At 38.7% G+C, this 20,994-nt stretch overlaps 1 protein-coding gene across 1 annotated transcript in view; it reads left to right on the forward strand.

Annotated features, from left to right (window-relative positions):
* Positions 1–2,797, forward strand: part of LOC135218623 (endoplasmic reticulum membrane-associated RNA degradation protein-like) — a 374,806-nt gene extending 372,009 nt beyond the window's left edge. Inside the window, 2 exon segments of the mRNA XM_064255060.1 lie at positions 1,800–2,572; positions 2,575–2,797. Of these exon segments, the coding sequence (XP_064111130.1) occupies positions 1,800–2,572; positions 2,575–2,660 (859 nt within the window). The 3' untranslated portion in view covers positions 2,661–2,797.
* The last annotated feature ends 18,197 nt before the right edge of the window (positions 2,798–20,994 follow it).

Raw genomic sequence — 20,994 nt, forward strand, 5'->3', positions numbered from 1 at the left:
TGTCCCCAAAATTCTATGGAAAGCCCTAGGAAGGGTAAAACGATATACAAATGTACAAGCACTTCTCATAAGCCACACCCTCCTTCAAAATGATACAGAACGAGTTTAATACATAGAAAAAGTTCGTGGCGTAACTCATTATTCATTTCATAACTTTCGATAAACAAATAACAGGGTTTTCCTTGACCCAAGAAGCAACTAGTCTCAAAAGGTAAAACTTATCTCTCGCTGGTTCCGCCCATCAGAACAGATGCATACACGAACACTTCGTTCTAGGAAACTAACTTCCACTGCAAACTCAATTTTTAGTCAAGGTGACCTTCAGCAACAAATCCCTGGAAACGAAGACATTTTTCTTCCCCCTTGACATCGTTATTTTGAAAAGTACTGTCAACAGATGCAATGGTTCGCCACACTCATTTCTGACCATTTCATAGGACAGCAATATATTTAAATTCATCCTACCTATATATATATATATATATATATACTATATATATATATATATATATATATATATATATATATATATATATATATATATATATATATATATATATAATGTGTGTATGTATGTATATATGTGTATATTCAGAATAAGCATCTAAGTCTATGGATAGGTGAGTAACATTGCCAGGATTCTACATTTGAACATTCCAAATGATTCCTTAGGATCCATTTCCCTCTCTGGAAAGGCAGGAGCATGCAGATGGAAATCCTGTGTCCTGTCATAGCTCTACCTTTGTCGCCACTACCAGTTGTTGTTTTTGTACCACTTCAGCTGTTCATTGTTGTGTCTCCTAGAATATATCCCCCGCCATAGAGAAGCTATAATAAATGAACTGCCTATCTGTCCAGCAAGGGTTTGCACCTCCCTTAAAATTGATAAAGGTTTTGCTGCAGCCAGTTGAGAACTTCCTTCAACCAGTTTATCAGTTGACCAAATCTAGGTTTTGCTTCTCTTGGATCTCAGATATCTCGATTCGGTTTCTTTCGGCTCTGTGGTGTCTGGCACTGGGTTATTCAGACAAATTAGTTTAATTTATATTCTTGTCTTCCTTTCTCCTCCCAGTTTCACTATCTCATTACTTTCATCCATTACTGACCACCATCCTTCAGAGTTTGTTTGCCACATAGATATCTAACCTTGATTTCTGCCTTTCCAATTGAATATATAATTGGCCCTGGCTTATTTGGTAAGCCTTTCAACTTTCAAATAAGTCCTGCTGGGCCATTAGGTCCTGACACATAGCCTGAACTTTTAAATATCTTACATCCTCAAGTGGACTTCACCTGATAACATCATCTCAACCAGGAATATACTGTCTTTCTCAGCTGTCTCCCCACCTATGTTGGTATTGGCAAAGGGAATGAATGGTTTGCTACACATATTTTTTAAGAAAGATATTTTCTTCAATACATAAAACCATTGCCTTACATCATTATTTCTCTGAAGAATAGAAACATTTTTTATTTTATTAATTCATTTCTCTTTTTTTTGCTAATTATATATACGTATGTGGTGATTTACTGTCAGCCTAGGTGCATAGCTATCAAAGGCAAATATGTTTGTTTGATTGAGGTACTTTTAGAATTGCAGACCTTAGCAAGTAATATATTGCAAAACCGCCAACAATGACATCATTGGGTATATTTCTAGATAGCAATTCTATGTAATATATATGTAATAGATATTAACAGCTTGAAGACATAACATCTTGCCTTATTAATAGTAGCTGAATATGTTATATTTGAGAAAAATCCTTACAGGGTAGGTAATAACATAATTATTTTTGCAGATATGGTTTGTGCCTCACGCTTCTTTTGCCCATGCTAGAATGTTCCATGAGATGCTTGTTTGCAGTTGTCAATGAAGAAGCTACAAGAATACTTACTGCAGAAAACTCATCATTCTATACAACATTTGATGAGATTTTGCAGTTGTATTATAAAACTGAAGAAGCAGGTATGCCAGGTCTGAGTATAAGAAGAAACCAAGAAATGATGTGTGTTGCAGATTCACATAGCAACTGTAAAATTGGAGTATTTGATGAAGACTTTACATTGAAATGTGAACCAGAGAAAGTGTGTTGTTGTAAATCCATGAGGGTGAACTTAGTTCCTTTTTTGATTGGCGAAAAGCTTAATGAAGCATTACATGATATACTGAACTTTGTGAATGGACCTCGAGTCAGAGATAAACTAAGTCACGGTGAGGTCAAACTTGATCATGTTTCTAAATATGTTACATATCATACTTTATACATTAGTTTACTTGTTCTCTCTCTCAGACACTGGAGGTGTGAAAAAGAGGCTTGTAAAGAATACAGTTCGTTGTGTAAGGTCACAGATGAATTAGCAGTTACACCATATTGCAAGCTGGATAGCTGTAGTCCCCACTTTTGCGACAAAAAATCCATATCCCAGATGCTTTCCTGTAATATGTCAAAAATTTCTCTACCAACCAAATCCCTGGTTCACTTAATGAAAAACTGCATGTTGGACTATCAATGTGCTTATCACCCAAAAGCAGTCCTTCATAAAAATTTGAGTTCAAGTATAGTAACAAAACTAGAGAGTGGTCACAGTGGGATAGGGTGCCATGTAGTGATTTAGAATATCCTGACTGGGTAAACATGCAGTTTAAGAGTAATGCCTGACTACTTTAGTTTCCTTGCTTTGACTGGCCTCAGATGTGGAGCTCAAGGATTTTTGGAAATGAGTCACTTCATGTTGCATGTCAAAGAGGCTAAATACAGGGTACTGTACGGAAGCAATTTGGAAATTGAGCTCATATCCTTGTGTAACAGAATTGTGTGCTGTATACAGTTAGCACTAGATAACATAAAAGATAGTTTAAGAGTGAAATATTCACAATATGTCAATAAAACTTTGCGATCCAGACAAAGAGAAACATATCGCAGGCAGTTATCAGCAGTTCCTACCATAGTCTTGAACTGTTATGCAACATGTCAAGTGGTTTATACTCATTTCATGTTAGTGGATGATTTGCTCTCTACTAAAACGCCTATCACTAATGTTTTGAAAACTCTCAGGAAAATTTTAAAACTTCAAGAGAATATTGTATCACAGACCAATGTAAATGTGAATCGTTGGGATGAAGCACTGAAGAACTCCACTGATAACTTAGCAAATATTAAAAAGGATTATGGAAAATAAAAGTAATTGTTTTATTCTTATTCTTGAGTAACTAAGTAATACTGCAGTAACAAGGAAATGATAATTGTTAAAACTCTAAAATAATCAAGCTTTTTATTTATGTATTTATTTTTTATTTCATTTATTTATCTATTTTTTGTAAACTGACTCACTCTAGTAAATCAAGGTAGAACTTGTATATAGTCATGTTAATGATTCTCCTTTTATTAATCTTGTTATCTCCACAGATAGACACACCCTATTCTTCCGAAGGAGAAACACTGAAAATTTGGGCCACACAGTTTTGAACCTTATTACCTCAGTTGTAAACTATATTTCCATTTGAGAACTTTAGATTTTAAACGAGCTGTTCTCAGCTTGAATTAGCCTGGACAATGTGTGTAATATAGTACTAAATTAAGTCTGTACTGCAATAGTCACTGATGGTTTAAAGCGTTAAAATGTTGTTTTATATATATTGTTATGAACATTACTCACAACTATTTAAAAGTATTATAAGTGGCAAGACAGGCTCTTTTCTTTTAACCATCAGTGCTGCAAAGGTTAGCATTTAAGGCCAAGGGGCAAGATCTCCAAACAGTGAAAAACAGCAATAACATTCAAAGAGGATTACGAAAATATTGAGCAAAACTTTAGTATTTATTATAAATAAATCTAAAGTTAAAACCCAAAAAACTGATTAGGGTTTACAAAATAAAACTTTAACTAAAAATATCATCATTCACACGATAGAGCAAGAGACAGAAATTAGGAGGAGGAAGGAAAACAGACTATTTCTGGAAAGTCCTGAAAATGTATTTTTAGAAGATAATGAAAGGGAGAAACAACCTTAATCCTAGATTATACAATTACTCAGAAATACTAACCTGTATAAATACAAATAACTTGTTATCACAGATTACAATTAATCTAACATCAAAGGTGGTTGCATGCAGACTCTATACGGGCGATAACACCAATACTCATTGCACACACGACTGTCAATCAACTGCTCCGGTCGTTACTGACCCGCGTCAGTAACGTCAATAATGAATATATTCAGTTTATATCCTTACCTGCTATCCGAACAGATTCAAGCCTTTTCACGACTCAGGAGGTTTCAGGACAAAAGCAGGACCAGGGACAAGACAGAATGCCGGCCCAAGGGCAGTAGGCAGGTCCAGAGATGCAGAGACATAAATAAAGGGGAGTACATATAGTACCTTCTACAGCACGCAGTAAGGGCGCCCGATCAGGGAACAGGAGACTTTTCACAAACAACAAGGCTGCAGCTTCCACAGCAACTTCAGTAATTAAGAGGAGGAACACCATCAACGTCCTCCGTAATACAGATGAAAAGGGGTCCTCAAATGCAGCAAGGCCTTCAGAGTGTATATTCTCCCAAGAGAATCTCCAACTTTTTAAAACATCCTGCAGGAATTAGGTCAGAGAAACCTCCAAAATAATAAGCCGAATCCATACTCCTTTTCATCCTCAGCCAACGGTCTCCACCAAAAGTGAGGCAACGACCCGCCAATCACCAAACAAGCATCCAGCCGAAAAATACATGGACAGAGAAAAAACAACACTCATGGGCGAGGTACCACCTTCGGTGGGAGCGAGAAAAACCTTAATCAGTCTTTTTGTTGTACCATAAAAAAGATAAAATGTAAGTAACTGAAGAAATTTACTTTACAGGCCACGAATGTGGACAAAAACAAAAGTAATTAATAACAGGTATTTATTTTAAGTTTCCCTCTGAGTATTTAATATTTTGTGTGGCTTCCATCTGCTTGTACCACAGCCTGCATTCTTGAGGGGTATGATTTCAGAAAAATGCAAAAAAGCTGAGACTCAAACTCCATTTCCCTGAACACTTCGGTCACCTCCCTTCGCAGGTCGTCGAGGCTTGGTATACCATCATAGTTCACTTTGCACACTTCAGCATGTTCATTTAAGATACTACCATTAAGGTCAGGGGAGCTACCTGAAATTCACTTGATGAGAAGAAATCAATACCACTGTTTCGAAGCAGTTCCTGTGTCTGAAGAGCCTTATCACGCAAATATGTAACTTCTTCAACAGATAACACATTTTCAGGATCTTTGAGGAAAGGAAATACTCCACCAGTAAGCACAGTTTCTCTGAAGTATTCGCCATTCCATGACTCCTTTTTCTTTGATGATCCACATTAACCGTTTGGCTGTGAAAAAGAGAAAAATTCCCAAACATTCAGAAAATTTCACAACTTGGCAATAGAGCACATCATCGCTGATATCTAACTTTGTAGCCCAAATGATGTCATTTTTATGATTTGGCTTCTTGATTGTGTAAATGAAGAATTCATCTGATGCGGCAACATGGAGAAAGTCAGTTCATCCCAATCTTTAAGAAATGAACCATGCACAGTCTTCTCTCTGTTGCTGAGTGATGTTGGGCTTGCTGATAACATGAAATGGCTTGATACCAGATTTTTTCCCCTTTTTGTTTCTAGTTCAAGGGCCAATTTATGTAAAAACTTTCTTGGTCTACCCACTGCCTCAGCTATGATGTCTTTTTACTCCTGAGAAAGGACTTCAGGCCTTCCAAGATTCTCAATCTTTTTGCGATGACAGTCATTTGGATTTTTGTTCCAGTTTCTTTTAACAAAGGATTCATCTCTTTTAATGTATTTAGCTATTCAGGAACGTGAAATAAAGGATGCGCCAGCATCCCTGGCCTCTCTGAAGGTTATAGCCCGGATTAGGTCAATCCATCTGATTTCCTCTGAGTCGTTAGCCATGGCTGTATGTAACTCCATCACTCTGTCTGAAAATACAAGAAATGTAAAATGAAAAATAGTTAATAGAAACTTTAGATAATGTACTTGGAGATAGGCTATAGCAGAAAACTTCATAACTTTCCATTTGTTCTGTGGAGGTGAGGGGCTCTAATTTCAAGTCACCCGGCATATTATATATATATATATATATATATATATATATATATATATATATATATATATATATATATATATATATATAATATATATATATATTATATATATATATATATATATATATATTTATATATATATATATATATATATATATATATATATATATATATATATATATATATATATATATATATATATATTTATATATATATATATATATATATACACATATATATATCTTACGAGGGTCAAAATGACCCCCATCTAAATAATAGGAGAGAATTCCTAACTGGGAAGCGAACCTACCTTCAATGGTGTCATCTCTGTAGCTAGCTGAAAATCAATTATTAAAACTCTAGGCAAATTCAAACTCTCACTATTACAAAAATATAATCTATATTTCCCAAAATAGCTAACATGAAAATGGAATAAAATGAATAAAAGAAAGTACCAAAGAAACTCATCAAATCACTATTACTCTTCCATGAAATCATATTAGATAAGTACCCCCCTTATCTACATCTGTCCGACTATTCATTAGTCCTTATCAATAACTGTCAACACAAGTCTGGAGAATCCATTTTTTTAATGGTGACTTCGAATCCATTTGAAAATGAAAATATAATTATCAAACAATGAAATGTTAAAGTTCGTCAATAATATTGAGTGTCTCACCACTCTTCCCTTCTCTAGAAGCTGAACTAAATGTCACTACATAAAATATATAACTTTTCAAAGTCTTTTTCACTTTACCTTAAGACGGATCTCCAAGCACCTTCTTCTAAGATAAAAACAAAGGAAGCCTGCCTAGCGAAGACCTTCGTCTACGGGGAAATCCCCGAGTTTACTCAAGTTACAAGTCACAATACATCATGTAAAACTCATCCACCTTATTACGAATTACCATATCTTGTAGTTAACGCATAAAGATGAGACGCAATTAGGTAAAGCATTAAGCATCAAGAATTGTTACGCCATGACGTCACAAAAGTTGTGCTCAAAGGCAACACCATGCACAGCGTGCATTCGCTTCCCAGGTACCGAAGAGAAAAGATAAAAGGTAAGGCAGATCGTCCTCTCCTCCCCACACAGCCAGAGTTGTTACTTTGATTTAATTAACATGATATAGTGTAAGTTTATCGCAGGGTATTCCACGCATCCTTTGAATAATGAAGCCTAATTCGAGTTTGTATTGCCAAACGTAAAGTGAACAATCCCCGATTATATGGATTATTGGGTCTGATTTCTTGATTTTCTTATCACTTGGTCTGCCTCACAGACATAGAACTGCAATGGACACATGCTACTTTGATTCATTGAGCGTTCATATTAAATGTTTCCTGTGACATTTTCATGTGGAATTAACATGAAAATAATATGTGGGGCAATGTTTTAAGTGTAATTATAGTTTATTTTTTTAATAAAAGTGTGAAACTGTAAACATTGCTTCCTCAATCCCTCCACCGAGTTGTAGATTTAGTCCTTCAGACCTTGTTATCACCCAGAACACAGGGCTAGAACATGAGTAAGTCAAAAGCGAATAATTTGCGACAGAAAAAATGCATACTTCATTATGCCATCTATCACGGGCCAGCACCACCTGGGGGCAATAGAAGAATTGAAGAATAGCGAACAACATTCGGGTAGGGAACGGTGGAAAAAAAAAAAAAAAAAAAAAACGCCCTTCCACAATTACGGCCAAAAGCAAATTGGAATGGTTATGTCCAGTTGGAGGGATTACCAACATTCGGAATTCAGTGGCCATGTCCAGGCTACACTTCAAGCATTTCCTATTGTAAAGGACCGATGGTTTGTATATTGTGTAGGAACAATCTACCTTTACCATTTACAACTGTAAATGCATCTTTCTAAAACATTGACACATAACTAAGAATTGTATTAGTCCAAATACAAAGTTGTTCGTTCATGAAAAGGAATTTCAGAACAAAGAGTAAAAGACAGAATCAAGAATTTCTTTAAAAACAAGGTTGAGAACTTCTAAAAGTAGATAGGTCGGAAGTCGGAAAGAAGAGAGAAATACGTAATACGTAGTCATTTAAAGAAATTATGTGAATTTTATGAAACAAATAAATGTCAAATAACCACTCATAAACCAATTTCTAATAGAGCAGTAGAACGAAGTAATCGTAAAATAAAGGATATCCTGAAAACTTCAGTGAGTCCGCAGACAGAGGATTTTGACTTAGCACTGGAAGACGTACAATTCACATTGAATAATACTGTAAATGAGACAATAGGAGAATCTCCGCATTATTTGCTATATGGTTATCAATAGAGACTACCTAACACATTACTAGACGATGCAACACTACCCAGACATACTTCTAACTGATGATGATTATGTTGCATGGAAAACCAGACATACTTACAAGACAATAATGAAAACAAGGGCTAAGCTAAAAGAGGTCCATGAGACTCATGCCAAATTTTATATTAAAAAGGCCATCAAACCAGACATTACAGTGGGTACCCAAATATATTTACTAGGGCATATTCAAGAACGACCAAATTTAAAGGTTTCTCCTAAGTTCACTGGACCATGTAGAGTTATAGAAATGCTGAAATTGAACAAATGAGTAATTAATTAAAGCGATTTAAAGGAAAATGTAGTCCACTGGAATCTCCACTGTAATCATATAAAAGTTGTAAAAGTAGACCCATGGTCCACTGAGTTTATAGATAATATAAAACTAGAAAAGGCTGTTGAAGATAATAAAGTGGTTAATGGGGATATAATCTCCAAAACCGACAGTTAGATATAGATAAAAAGATGTAAAAGAAAAAATGTAAGGTTGGTGTCGGACTGAAAATATAAGTGAAACTTATATAAAGACAATATGATAAAAATCTAATCTTACAGATCCAAAAATGAGGCTCATCGTAATCTTAGTTACGATTGGACTCACCTCTTCCGAGGTGGAGATGAGAAAAGGATCATTGTTAAAATGACTTGGAAAAGTCAAAATGACCAGAGACTTAGGAATAATTTCTATCGACATTACAACAGTGTTAATAGTGAAGAAACATTAAGTAAAATTCAAACAGATATAAAGTCAATAATACAGAAAGGTGACAATGATAGTGTCATACAATTGTTAGAAAAATTAAACACAGACATAGAAAATACAGTGGACAAGAAGTAAAAGAGATCCCTCTGTGGCGGGATCACAAGCTAAAAAAAACAAGTGCAAACCCTCCCCACATTAACCTTATCGATCCACCTTCCAAACCCACCCTCAGTCACACTTTCTTCTTTACACAACAAATACAGCAGGACAATTGGCCTAGCCCTATACAAAGCAAAACAAAAACAAAACACTTGTACCTACCAACACTATACAAAAACAAACGAAAAAACAAAACACATGTACTTACCAATCAATCCAATTATTTGAGGGCTATCCTGTGCTGCCCGCTGGTTAAGGTCACTGGGACACCAACACAACACCCCACCAAAACAAACAACAACAAGACCAACACCCTAACACAACACCACCAAGGACTACAACCCAACAACTCAACAATAACACAACAACCAAGGACAACAACAACACAACAACAATCAAGGAACACAACCACAACTCTACAACCCAGCAACCAACCAAGGAACATAACCACAACCTAACAACACAACAACCAACCAAGGAACACAACCTCACATATAACAACAAAAGACCACTGCACAAACAACACAAAAAATCACAACAGCACAGGCACAACATACACACCCACTAACAACACCAACAACAACCCTCAACCACAACTACTCACATATAATAACAGGAACTCACATCCAACTCAACAAAGACCTCACAGCACAACAACTCTTAAGCAACAATATCAACTAACAAAACAACAAATATACAACAAACAAAACCCAACTTAGCTGACTCAATTCCTCCAATAAACTGCTGTCTAAACCACTTATCATCACCAGCTCTCACCAAAGACTGACTGGAAAAAAAAACAGAACTCGGATCTCTACCAGCAGACAACCCAGCCAGAACTCACTAACAGCCAATACAGTCGTTAACTATCCATACAGCAATTACACCCTCTCTCTCTCTCTCTCTCTCTCACACACACACACACACACACGTTGTCAATTGGAACTACATAACTCCTCCATATTTCCTCCCCTGTTACATTTGACAACGTCTCCTTTCACTCACAACACCCACACTAAATAGCCTTCCGCAACACCCATGGATGCTCAGATGCATGTCCCCTGGATCTTGTTTGAGGGCCCTCATACACACACTCAGTTACACCGCCGTCAACTTCTTCCAGATCACTTCCAGTCAGACTACCATTACTATCTCCCTCACTATTATCCCCCCAAATCCCATTCACTATCTCATCTACCCCCTCTAACTCTTGTCCGAATCTCTTGTAACTTTGCCACCAAATCACTTACCTCATTTACACTCCTGCCAACTCGAAGAGACTCATCATACTGCCAACTACATCCTTACCACCTGATTCACTAAACCCTGACAATTCAAACCTACACACGCTATATGTATCATTCCTTCCCTCAAAGTCATCTGTATTACATGCCTTATCCACCATTTTTACCCTAACACTAACCCCTCTATCATGTAGTTCACGTTTCTCCCTTTCATTCCCTTTCCTTACCTTCTTCCTCTTTCTTCCATACTCAACCAACACCAACTACCGATCTTCCAGACCCATCTGCTCACTGACACTCGGCTCACATTTATTCACCCTCAAGCACTCACCCATCACACTCTCCCGAACATACTGTCGCATACTAGAGGACCCACCCAACTGAATCCCCTTAACACCTAGTTTCCCGAATTTCCAACCTGACTCATCCTCTTTTGCCTACACACACTTGCTACATGACCCTCCACTCCACATCCAACACATTTTACATGCTGTTCTCTACACATCCTAGCATAATGCCCGTTCTTCCAGCAGTTGCCGCAAACCATGTTCATACGGGTACCCCGACATCCACTAGCTATGTGCCCTGCCTGTCCACACCCATAACATTTAATATCCCTATCTTTCTTACACTCACTCACCAAATGCCCTGTTGCCCACACCCGAAGCACGCTCCTAACGCCCACCGACATTCATTCTTCCTGTGTCCTGGCTTACCACATCTATAACACTGCTGCTGCTCTCGCTCACAACTAACTGACCTTACTCTTCCAACACTCGCACTCATATCTCTTTTAGGGCTAACTACATTCACGTTACTTGCCCTAATGCTCCTATCTACCACTCGCTCTGCCATTTGCCTCGCCCCTTCCAAAACTGCCTCCCTAAACTCTCGTACAACCTCAGCTACTTCAGGCCTAACACTAACACTCCTACTCTCTTTCATACACCTATCTAACTCTTAATCCTCTACTATTTCTAAAATGTCATTCCATGTTAACCCTTCATTCGTCCATTGCATTTTCTCCTTACGTTTCAGATTTATAAACTCCATACACTCTCTGGTACAGTCGCAACAACTTTCGCACTAACTCCTTACACTATTTATCCCTTCATCCCCAAACTTTTTCTGGATAATGTTTCTAACCTACAGACATACATCGACAACGACTCACCAACATTCATTCTTGACCCTATCAAAAAATCCTTGCTGTTTCTCCTATATCTAACGCTAATCCCTTATCTCTTTGCCTGTTCTACAATCCTAGCTTTTACACTCTCATAAGGCACATTTCCTACGCTCATCATTACCCCATACATACTCAACAAAAATCCAGTCAAAAAGCTATCTAACTCTCTTGCCCAGACTCTCTTGTTATCCACATACTTTGCCTCACAATACCTCTCATATTCTTTAAAAAAAGTCCCCTATGTCCCTACTACCATATTCCTCATATTGTGCACATCGGGGTACCTCTCTCATATACACAGCCTTTCGTACTTCCTGCTCACTCTCACTCTCACTTTTGCTACTTCCATTCTGACCCTTCTTTCCCTCTTCCGAATACAGCGAATCCACTTCCATACTCACGTCCATACCCCTGACTACACTATCCTTACCCTCCTTCTTTCTACCTACCTGTTTCCACTCACTGCTATCCAAATCACTCTCAGCACTTTCCCCAATGTATTCTGTCCTAGTCTCATCCTGTCCATCACCCTTACTAACCTTCTTTCCCTTAGTCATCTTCTTTTCCTCAGCCAATTTCTTATTCTTGTCCTCAGGTTTATCCCTATCCTGTGTCTTCCCCTTCTTTCCCTTACCTATCACAACCGAATCACCTTCGTCACTTGTACTCTCATTCACTCGCTCTTTCGCTTCCTTTACCACTCCTAGCCCGTCACAAGACTCAGTAGGCCTACCTCCTACAGCTCCCTCTCCCATGAATCCTTTCATCATTTCCTGCATCATCTCTTGCACTGCATTCATCATTACCCCGAATTTTTCGTCCATTTTCTCAACCATTCTCTCCTCCGCTCCTTTCACCTCGTCTTTCATTTCCACTTTCGCACTCCTTAGCATTCCTCTCATTTCCTCTAACTCGCTCTTCAGCTCCTCACACTCTACCCTCAACCTCTCATTCTCTTCAACCTTTCTTCCCTTAGCTTCCCTCGCCAACCGTAACTCCTCCTTCAGCTTGTCTATCTCCTTCAACCCTTCCATCCTCACTTTCTCCACCAATCACACAACTCACTACCCAATTGCCCTGCAGCTGCCGCACCAACAGTCCCTGTTTGGGCGCCAAAAAATAATGTGGCGGGATCACAAGCTAAAAAAAACAAGTGCAAACCCTCCCAACATTAACCTAATCGATCCACCTTCCAAACCCACCCTCAGTCACACTTTCTTCTTTACACAACAAATACAGCAGGACAATTGACCTACACCTATACAAAACAAAACAAAAACAAAACACTTGTACCTACCAACACTATACAAAAACAAACGAAAAAACAAAACACATGTACTTACCAATCAATCCAATTATTTGAGGGCTATCCTGTGCTGTCCGCTGGTTAAGGTCACTGGGACACCAACAACAACACCACCAACAACAACAACCAAGAACCACAACACCACAACCCAACACAACAACACCAAAGGCTACAACCCAACAACTCAACAACAACACAACAACCAAGGACAACAACAACACAACAACAATCAAGGAACACAACCACAACTCTACAACCCAGCAACCAACCAAGGAACATAACCACAACCTAACAACACAACAACCAACCAAGGAACACAACCTCACATATAACAACAAAAGACCACTGCACAAACAACACAAAAAATCACAACAGCACAGGCACAACATACACACCCACTAACAACACCAACAACAACCCTCAACCACAACAACTCACATATAATAACAGGAACTCACATACAACTCAACAAAGACCTCACAGCACAACAACTCTTAAGCAACAATATCAACTAACAAAACAACAACTAAACAACAAACAAAACCCAACTAGCTGACTTTCAATTCCTCCAATAAACTGCTGTCTAAACCACTTATCATCACCAGCTCTCACCAAAGACTGACTGTAAAAAAAATGCAGAACTCTGATCTCTACCAGCAGACAACCCAGCCAGAACTCACTAACAGCCAATACCGTCGTTAACTATCCATACAGCAATTACACCCTCTCTCTTCTCTCTCTCTCTCTCTCTCTCTCTCCTCTCTCTCTCTCTCTCTCTCTCTCTCTCTCTCTCACACACACACACACACACAGACGTTGTCAATGGAACTCCATAACTCCTCCATACCTCTACCTTTCATTGGAAACTGCTTTGAACACATTATTTTTGGAGTTGCCACAGAAGCAAATGCAGAACATAAAAAAGAAAGAATAGACGACTGGGAAAATGGGCAGCAGCAGAGGCACAGTGATAAATGTGATACCTCACAAAATCAGAATGCAGAACAAATAGAAAAACTGAACATTTTTATAAATCAAGTCAATCAGAACTAAACAAGTTGGAAAGCATACAGTTTTTACATAAATTTTCTCTAAAAAGTGAAGTGATGTTACAGGAACATGGGAACATTAAATGCCATTCTCCTTGCTTATATAGTATTTTGAGCCCACATTAAACACTCCTAAAGTTAGAAAACATTATTAAATTTTGTGGAATAGAGAAACATTTTTAAACCACTTGTGAAAAATGTATTCGTATATTAAAATTTAATAAGTGCCAAAGTGATTTTTGATAAATTATTTTAGTTGTACCTTTCAATACTAGGATCACAAAACACATTATATACTAGTTACTTTGTACCTATTTCCTATGATAACTAACTATCAAATAATCATTACAAAAAGTGATATTAAAAAATTACTATTTTGATTTTTCACTGATAAACAATTTAATAAGTATAATGCTAAAACCTAATGTGTTTACAACATACGAATTCAACAAACATGTGCCATATAAAAATTACTCATATAAGATAAAAGAATTCAAATTGTCTCATTTAGAATTAAAGAAACTTGAAAACTTGAACTATGTTGACGACAATTTTTACTACATGGTAAATGTATCCCAAATTTTATCATTAGTAAATCTAATGGTAATAGAAACTGTTGTTTTGTTTATCATAATAGTAAGGAAATAAATTATAAATAAAGTATGGGATACTGACAGAAATTAAAAGAAATGAACCATCACTGACAATTGATGTTAACCTTATTTTTTGCTTGGTAATAATTTGATATGCATATAGTTTGATATGCTTAATAATTTGCTATGCTTACTTTACTTGGGAACAATTTGATAAGCTTATATTTTTCTCCACAATTGGGGAAAATTTTTTTATTTGTGTCCATTAGTACCAATTGTTGCCAATTTAGTTATCATCATATCTATTGTTATTGCATTTGGTAGAACACTGAGGACAATGTATGTGGTGGAGTGATGTACTGTTAGTTGGGGAAAATTTAGATATAGAAATAGAGAGAGAAAAATCCACTGATAGACAGATGGATCGACAGAGAATCAAAGAATAGAAAAAGAGAGAGAAAAAAAATCACTGATAGACAGATGGATAGACTGAGAGAATAAAAGAATAGAAAAAGAGAGAAATGTAGCGTAAGCAACGGAATTGTTCTCGTAATAACCCAAATAAGTGAGATGTTTATCGAAATAGCAACCATTAATTAAGTGCATTCGTTGCTTTATTTAAATAGCCTTTCAACTCCCACCGGAACCAGTACATTTCCGGTGACGTCATTAGTCACGCCCCATCGAAAGAGGTGTTAAGAATTAATTTCTGCCCAAACAGGTGGTACAACGGACGTGATCAACCAATGAAGGAAACCAGAAGGCCGCAGCAGAAGCTGGTGGAACTAGGTCATTATGGGCCCTGGTGCAAATTATTTGAGCGGGCCTCTATCATGAAAAGCAAAATTAATTGCCATTACCTGATTTACCAGTAACAAATGCTCATAAATAAACACATTTGTACGATTTATTGGTGTGTATATATACCTGTATATATGCAACTATATTGTATAAACATATGTATAAATGTAAATATATGTATATGTATACTATATATATATATATATATATATATATATATATATATATATATATATATATATATATATATATGTGTGTGTGTGTGTGTGTGTGTGTGTGTGTGTGTGTGTGTGTGTGTGTTGCGTGTGTGTGTGTGTATGTCATGTATATATAAATTTTAAATATATGTATGTATATAAGTGTGTATGTGTGCACGTGTGAAAATGCCAGAACTTACTAAATATTAGAAGTCAAGTATTCATAATGATCATTTTTATCATCTTTAAGAATTTATGAAGCCACTTCCTTAACCAGAACATGAACATCCGGCCAGCTACGTATTAGCAAATATCAGCCCTGATGAGAAGATAAGAAGAAGAATAATTGAAAAGGGATTTTGACGAAGGAAAAATCTATTTCTGGGTGATTGGCTCGTGTCGCCCTATGAAAGTAATCCTTAACATCATCTTTCTAGGTAAAATTATCCTAAATTACCAGAGAAAAAACAAAAAACAAAATTAAGAAAATGTCAGTAAGACTGACTCGCTCACTCTTAAAAAGAATTGTGCGGTATGTATAAGGGGCGAGTGTGGAACACTACCACGAGACACAAACCAATTAGAACTTCCCTATCAGAATCCCCCTAAGAGAGAGCCGATACCAACGGCGATGCAGCCTCTACTACGAATACTACTAGAGGCGCCACGGACAAGCAGCGGCCCCGAGACCGGTCATCCTTACAATAAAACATAAATACATCTTGTCCTGCAAGGGGGGGGAAAACAAACCATAAAAAGGGATGGGTTTCATAGGGCGACACGAGCCAATCACCCAGAAATAGATTTTTTCCTTCGTCAAAATCATCCCCTTTTCTGGGCTCAGCTCGTGTCGGCCTATGAAAGAGTACCAGAGAAACAGACAAGATGGAAAATGGGAAAAATGGGAAGAAAATAAAAACTATTATTAAAATGATGGATATAATATAAGTAAATCAAAATACAGCATACAAATTAAGTAACTTAAACTAACTTATTACAGTAATCAATAACAGAATGTTAGTAAACTTAAAGTACTTAAATGGTAGTAACAAAAATCCATAAATATGCATGTAAAATAAGGAAATGTTGAATTTACTTAATTAGAAACATATAAGTACAATTATATACATACATGTCCTACCCTACCCAGCATAAAAATAAGGGTAGATACACTCAATCCATCATTAATACAATTAATACAATTAATTCAAATATGTACAAACACATTGTACTGAAGTTTATCACAAATCCAATTGGAGAATTTATACAAACATATTGTGGCCTATCCTAGCATAAAAATAAGGGTAGGGACCACTGAAGTACATATCAGTACAAGGGTGGTTGTCCCTAGCAAAAAAATAAGGACAAACCACTACAACACACAACGGCTAAGCTATGATGATGAGTAGCCTGGTGATAGGTTGAGGCATGTTGGTTGAAGTAGGTAGAAAGAGACCTGGATTAATACTACAAACTACTAAGCAGTATCAGGGGAAACTATGTTTCCCGCTGCTACTGCTGAACAAAACTTTAAAGATTCCCAAGGTACTTTAAATAATGTCGTTTAAAGACTGTCCGGGGATTTTTTCCATCAGTATACTTTTTCTAAGATCCTCAAAGTTCATATGTTGGAATAATTAATAGAGGTGGCTACTCCCCTGATATCATGTGCTTTTGGGAATGACTCAGGGTTGGCTTGTTTGATGAAGTAAAGGATTTGCTGTCTAATACCTTTAACTGACAAAGTACCACCTTTTTCTCTCATGAAGAGAGCACCAGAGGATCTAGAAGAAGTACGAGAAAGAAAGGCTCTAAGAGTTTGATACTGGGCAGAGAGAAGGATCCTGTGGAAGTGGGATAACCTTCCAAGGAGCCCACCTTGCAAGAGGATCTTCATTTTTGGCTAAAAAGCTACGATCCGGAGCAAGTAGAACTTCTCCTGATGGGAGGAATTCCACATGACCCGCATCCCTGGATAGAGCCGACAGTTCTGAAATTCTCGCTCCTGAGGCTAGGCTTAATAAGAATAATGTCTTCCTCAGGAGCATTATGAATGTACAAGATGAGTTGTCAGTATCTGAAGCTAGTTTGAGAACATCATTTAAGAACCATGAAACTGTAGTAGGCCTCTGAGAAGGTCTAAGTCTAGCACAGGCTTTAGGGATAGATGTGAAATAAGATTCAGTCAAATCTATCTGAAAACCTACTTGAAAGATTTTCTTCAAAGCCGACTTATGAGTGGTAATCGTGCTAGCTGCTAAACCCTTTTTCAAATAAAGATCTGAAAAAGGATATAGCCAAATTAACTGTCATGGTTGTAGTGTTCGATTCTCTCAAGAAAGATGCTAATTTCTTAACAGCTGAGTCATATTGTCTAATGGTTGACTCCCTCTTATCTGATTCTAGGAAGAGAATATTCTGTGGATCAATGTCAGCATCTTTATTAGCCGCAAACTTCATGAAGTCCATAAAGTTAGGGTCTGGAGAGTTCCTGAGGAAGCGAACACAGTCCTCATTTGTACTGATTGTGATAGTTTGGGGTTGGGGATATCCGTTGAGGTCGGAGACCAATTCCAAAAAGAAGTGGATACCAGTTGCTCTTGGGCCAGTTCGGTGCAATCAGAGCTATTATCCCTTTGAAAGACCTTAGTTTGTCTAGGACTTTCAAGAGAAGATTCACTGGAGGAAAAACATAAATTCTCCTCCATTGATTCCAATCCAACGACAGGGCGTCCGTGGCATAAGCCAGAGGGTCAGGTTGGGGGCCACATAGCAAGGGAGCTTGTGGTTTGCTTGTGAGGCGAAGAGGTCCACTTGGAGACCTGGGACTCTCCGGCTTACCCACTGGAATGACCCGACGTCCAGAGACCACTCTGATTCCAGAGGGACTGACCGGGACAGGGCGTCTGCTATCACATTCTACTCCTGCCAGATGAGTGGCAGACAGATGCCATTTGTGTTTGCTTGCTAATGCAAACAGATGGCTATCATGACATGGTTCACATGTTTTGGATTTGGACCCTCCTCTGTTGATGCAATGAACTACCACTGCATGTCCAAACTAGCCTTAGATGAGACTTTTTCGGGGGAAGCAGTCTCTTCAGAGTAAGAAATACTGCATTGCTTCCAACACATTTATGTGAAGCTGGCGAAATTGAACTGACCAAGTCCCCTGAACTTGTTTGAACTGAGAGTATCCCCCCCACCCGGACAGGGATGCGTCCGTGTGAATGGTTTAACATTGGGAGGTGGGGATAATTTGAAGGGGTACATTTCTTGGGCTAAGTTCCTTTTAACTTTTGACCAAGGCCGTAGTTGGTTGCGGAGGATCTGTGGGATTACTGACAACTTGTCTCGATATTTGGAGTTTGCTTTTGACCGCCAAATTCGATTTATATCTTTCAGCCTTGCTTCTTAGAAGGATATCTGTTACCGAAGCAAACTGAAGAGACCCTAGGATTCTCTCCTGGTTTCTTCTTGACGTTTGTTTGCACTTGAGAAATTGCCTGACAGACTTTGCTATTTCCTTCCGTTTGGCTATTGGAATTGATAAGATTTGTGGGAGGACAAATCCCATTGGATTCCTAGCCACTGAAAACGAGATTCCGGAACAAGTCTGGATTTCGTTTTGTTTATCTGGAACCCCAGATGTTCCAGAAAGTGAACTACCTTTTTGGTAGCTTTGAGACATTCCTCGACTGTTGGTGCCCAGATTAACCATCGTCGAGGTATGCCGCTACCATGATTCCCTGAGCTCTCAATTGTTGTACAACCCACTTCTGCTATCTTTGTGAATACCCTGGGGGCTACATTCAGACCGAAGGGCATCACTTTGAATGAGAATGTCTGACTTCCTAGCCTGAATCCTAGGAATGGGCGGAAGTGCCTGGCTATAGGGATATGATAGTATGCGTCTGTAAGATCGATGGAGCATGTGACGGCTCCACGCGGAAGTAAGGTCCTTACTTGCGAGAGGGTAAGCATCTTGAACTTGTCGCAGCGAATGAAAGAGTTTAGCTTTGACAAGTCTAGATTACCCTTCTTTTTGTTGAGCCTTTCTTTGGCACGCTGAATAAGCGACCTTGAAATTTTTAGATGTTTGACTCTCGCAATAGCCTCCTTTCTGAAGGAGTTTCTTCCGCGTAATCTATCAATTCCTTTGACGGTACCTGATGGAATGATTTGATTGGAGGAGGATCTTGGATCCAGCTCCAGCCTAATCCTTTGGACACTATGCTCGTGCCCAATTGCTGAACCCCCACCTGTGGCGGAAGAGGAACAGCCTCCCTCCTACCTGGGGAGCCTCATTGCTGATGGGCGGGTTGGCCACCACGCCCTCCTCTGAACTGCTTAACTCCTTGTGCCCCTTCCTGCGCCACGGTGACGAAAGTAACCTCTCGCCCTACCCCCTCGGTTGAGAGTAGCCTTGAGCCTCATACGCAGGGTTAAAGGCAGGCGAGATAGCATAGGAAGTCGAAGGTTGCGATTGCTGGGGCACCAGAGGAAAGGGCTGAGTTTGCTTAGATGTAGCAGGTTGTCCTTGTTGGGTGACTGGGACTGCCTGCACAAACTGCTGCTGATGCTGGAGTTTTTTATATGGCTGGAACCTCCTACCAGCCTTCTTTGGTTTCTTGCCAGCAGTGGGAACGGATTCCTGTTTCCTCTTAGAGGTAAATACCCCACCTAGCTCTAAGGCTCTGGTTGAGTCTAGCAGCTTCGTGGTGGACTTCGTTCACTGCTGACTCTGGGAAGAGATCCGCTCCCCCCCACATGCTGGCAGTCAAGAGTCTATTAGGCTCGTGCCTGATGGTGCACTCTTGAAGAACATGCTTTCGACAGTTCTTCCTGGCTTGGAAGAAGTCAAAAGCGTCTAACAGAACCGTCTGAAATTGCGATTTTGCTAGGATTTTGAATAGCGGTTCGTTCGCGTAAGATAGCGCAGCCATTTCGTGACGATGAGTGAGTTAAGGGACCTGCCAAACCTAGTTCGCGCAGCATCGCAACTCTGCCTGGGAGGATTAGGGAGTCCGGCAGCCTAGGTAACTTCTCACCGAACTGGTCCATAGCGCAGTCCGGCTTGAGTTTACCTGCGTGAAAAAGTAGCTGGGCAGGTTTTCCCATCATCTCCCGAAGGCGGGAAAGAGTGGAGAAGTGGACTCCGACTCTCTCAACTGTGGAACGGGCTCATCCTTGAGGACTGCCTGAAGAGCCTCTCCACCAATTTCGTGGCGAACGGAAGAGAGACCTCCTCTTCCGTGGCGAAAATAGTGAAGGGGCGGGGTCTTATAGGCCTGGAGTTTTAGTATTAGTACACTCCCAGTCCTCAAGGT

Source organism: Macrobrachium nipponense, chromosome 9, assembly GCF_015104395.2.
Source record: "Macrobrachium nipponense isolate FS-2020 chromosome 9, ASM1510439v2, whole genome shotgun sequence".
Taxonomy (NCBI): Eukaryota; Metazoa; Arthropoda; class Malacostraca; order Decapoda; family Palaemonidae; genus Macrobrachium; species Macrobrachium nipponense.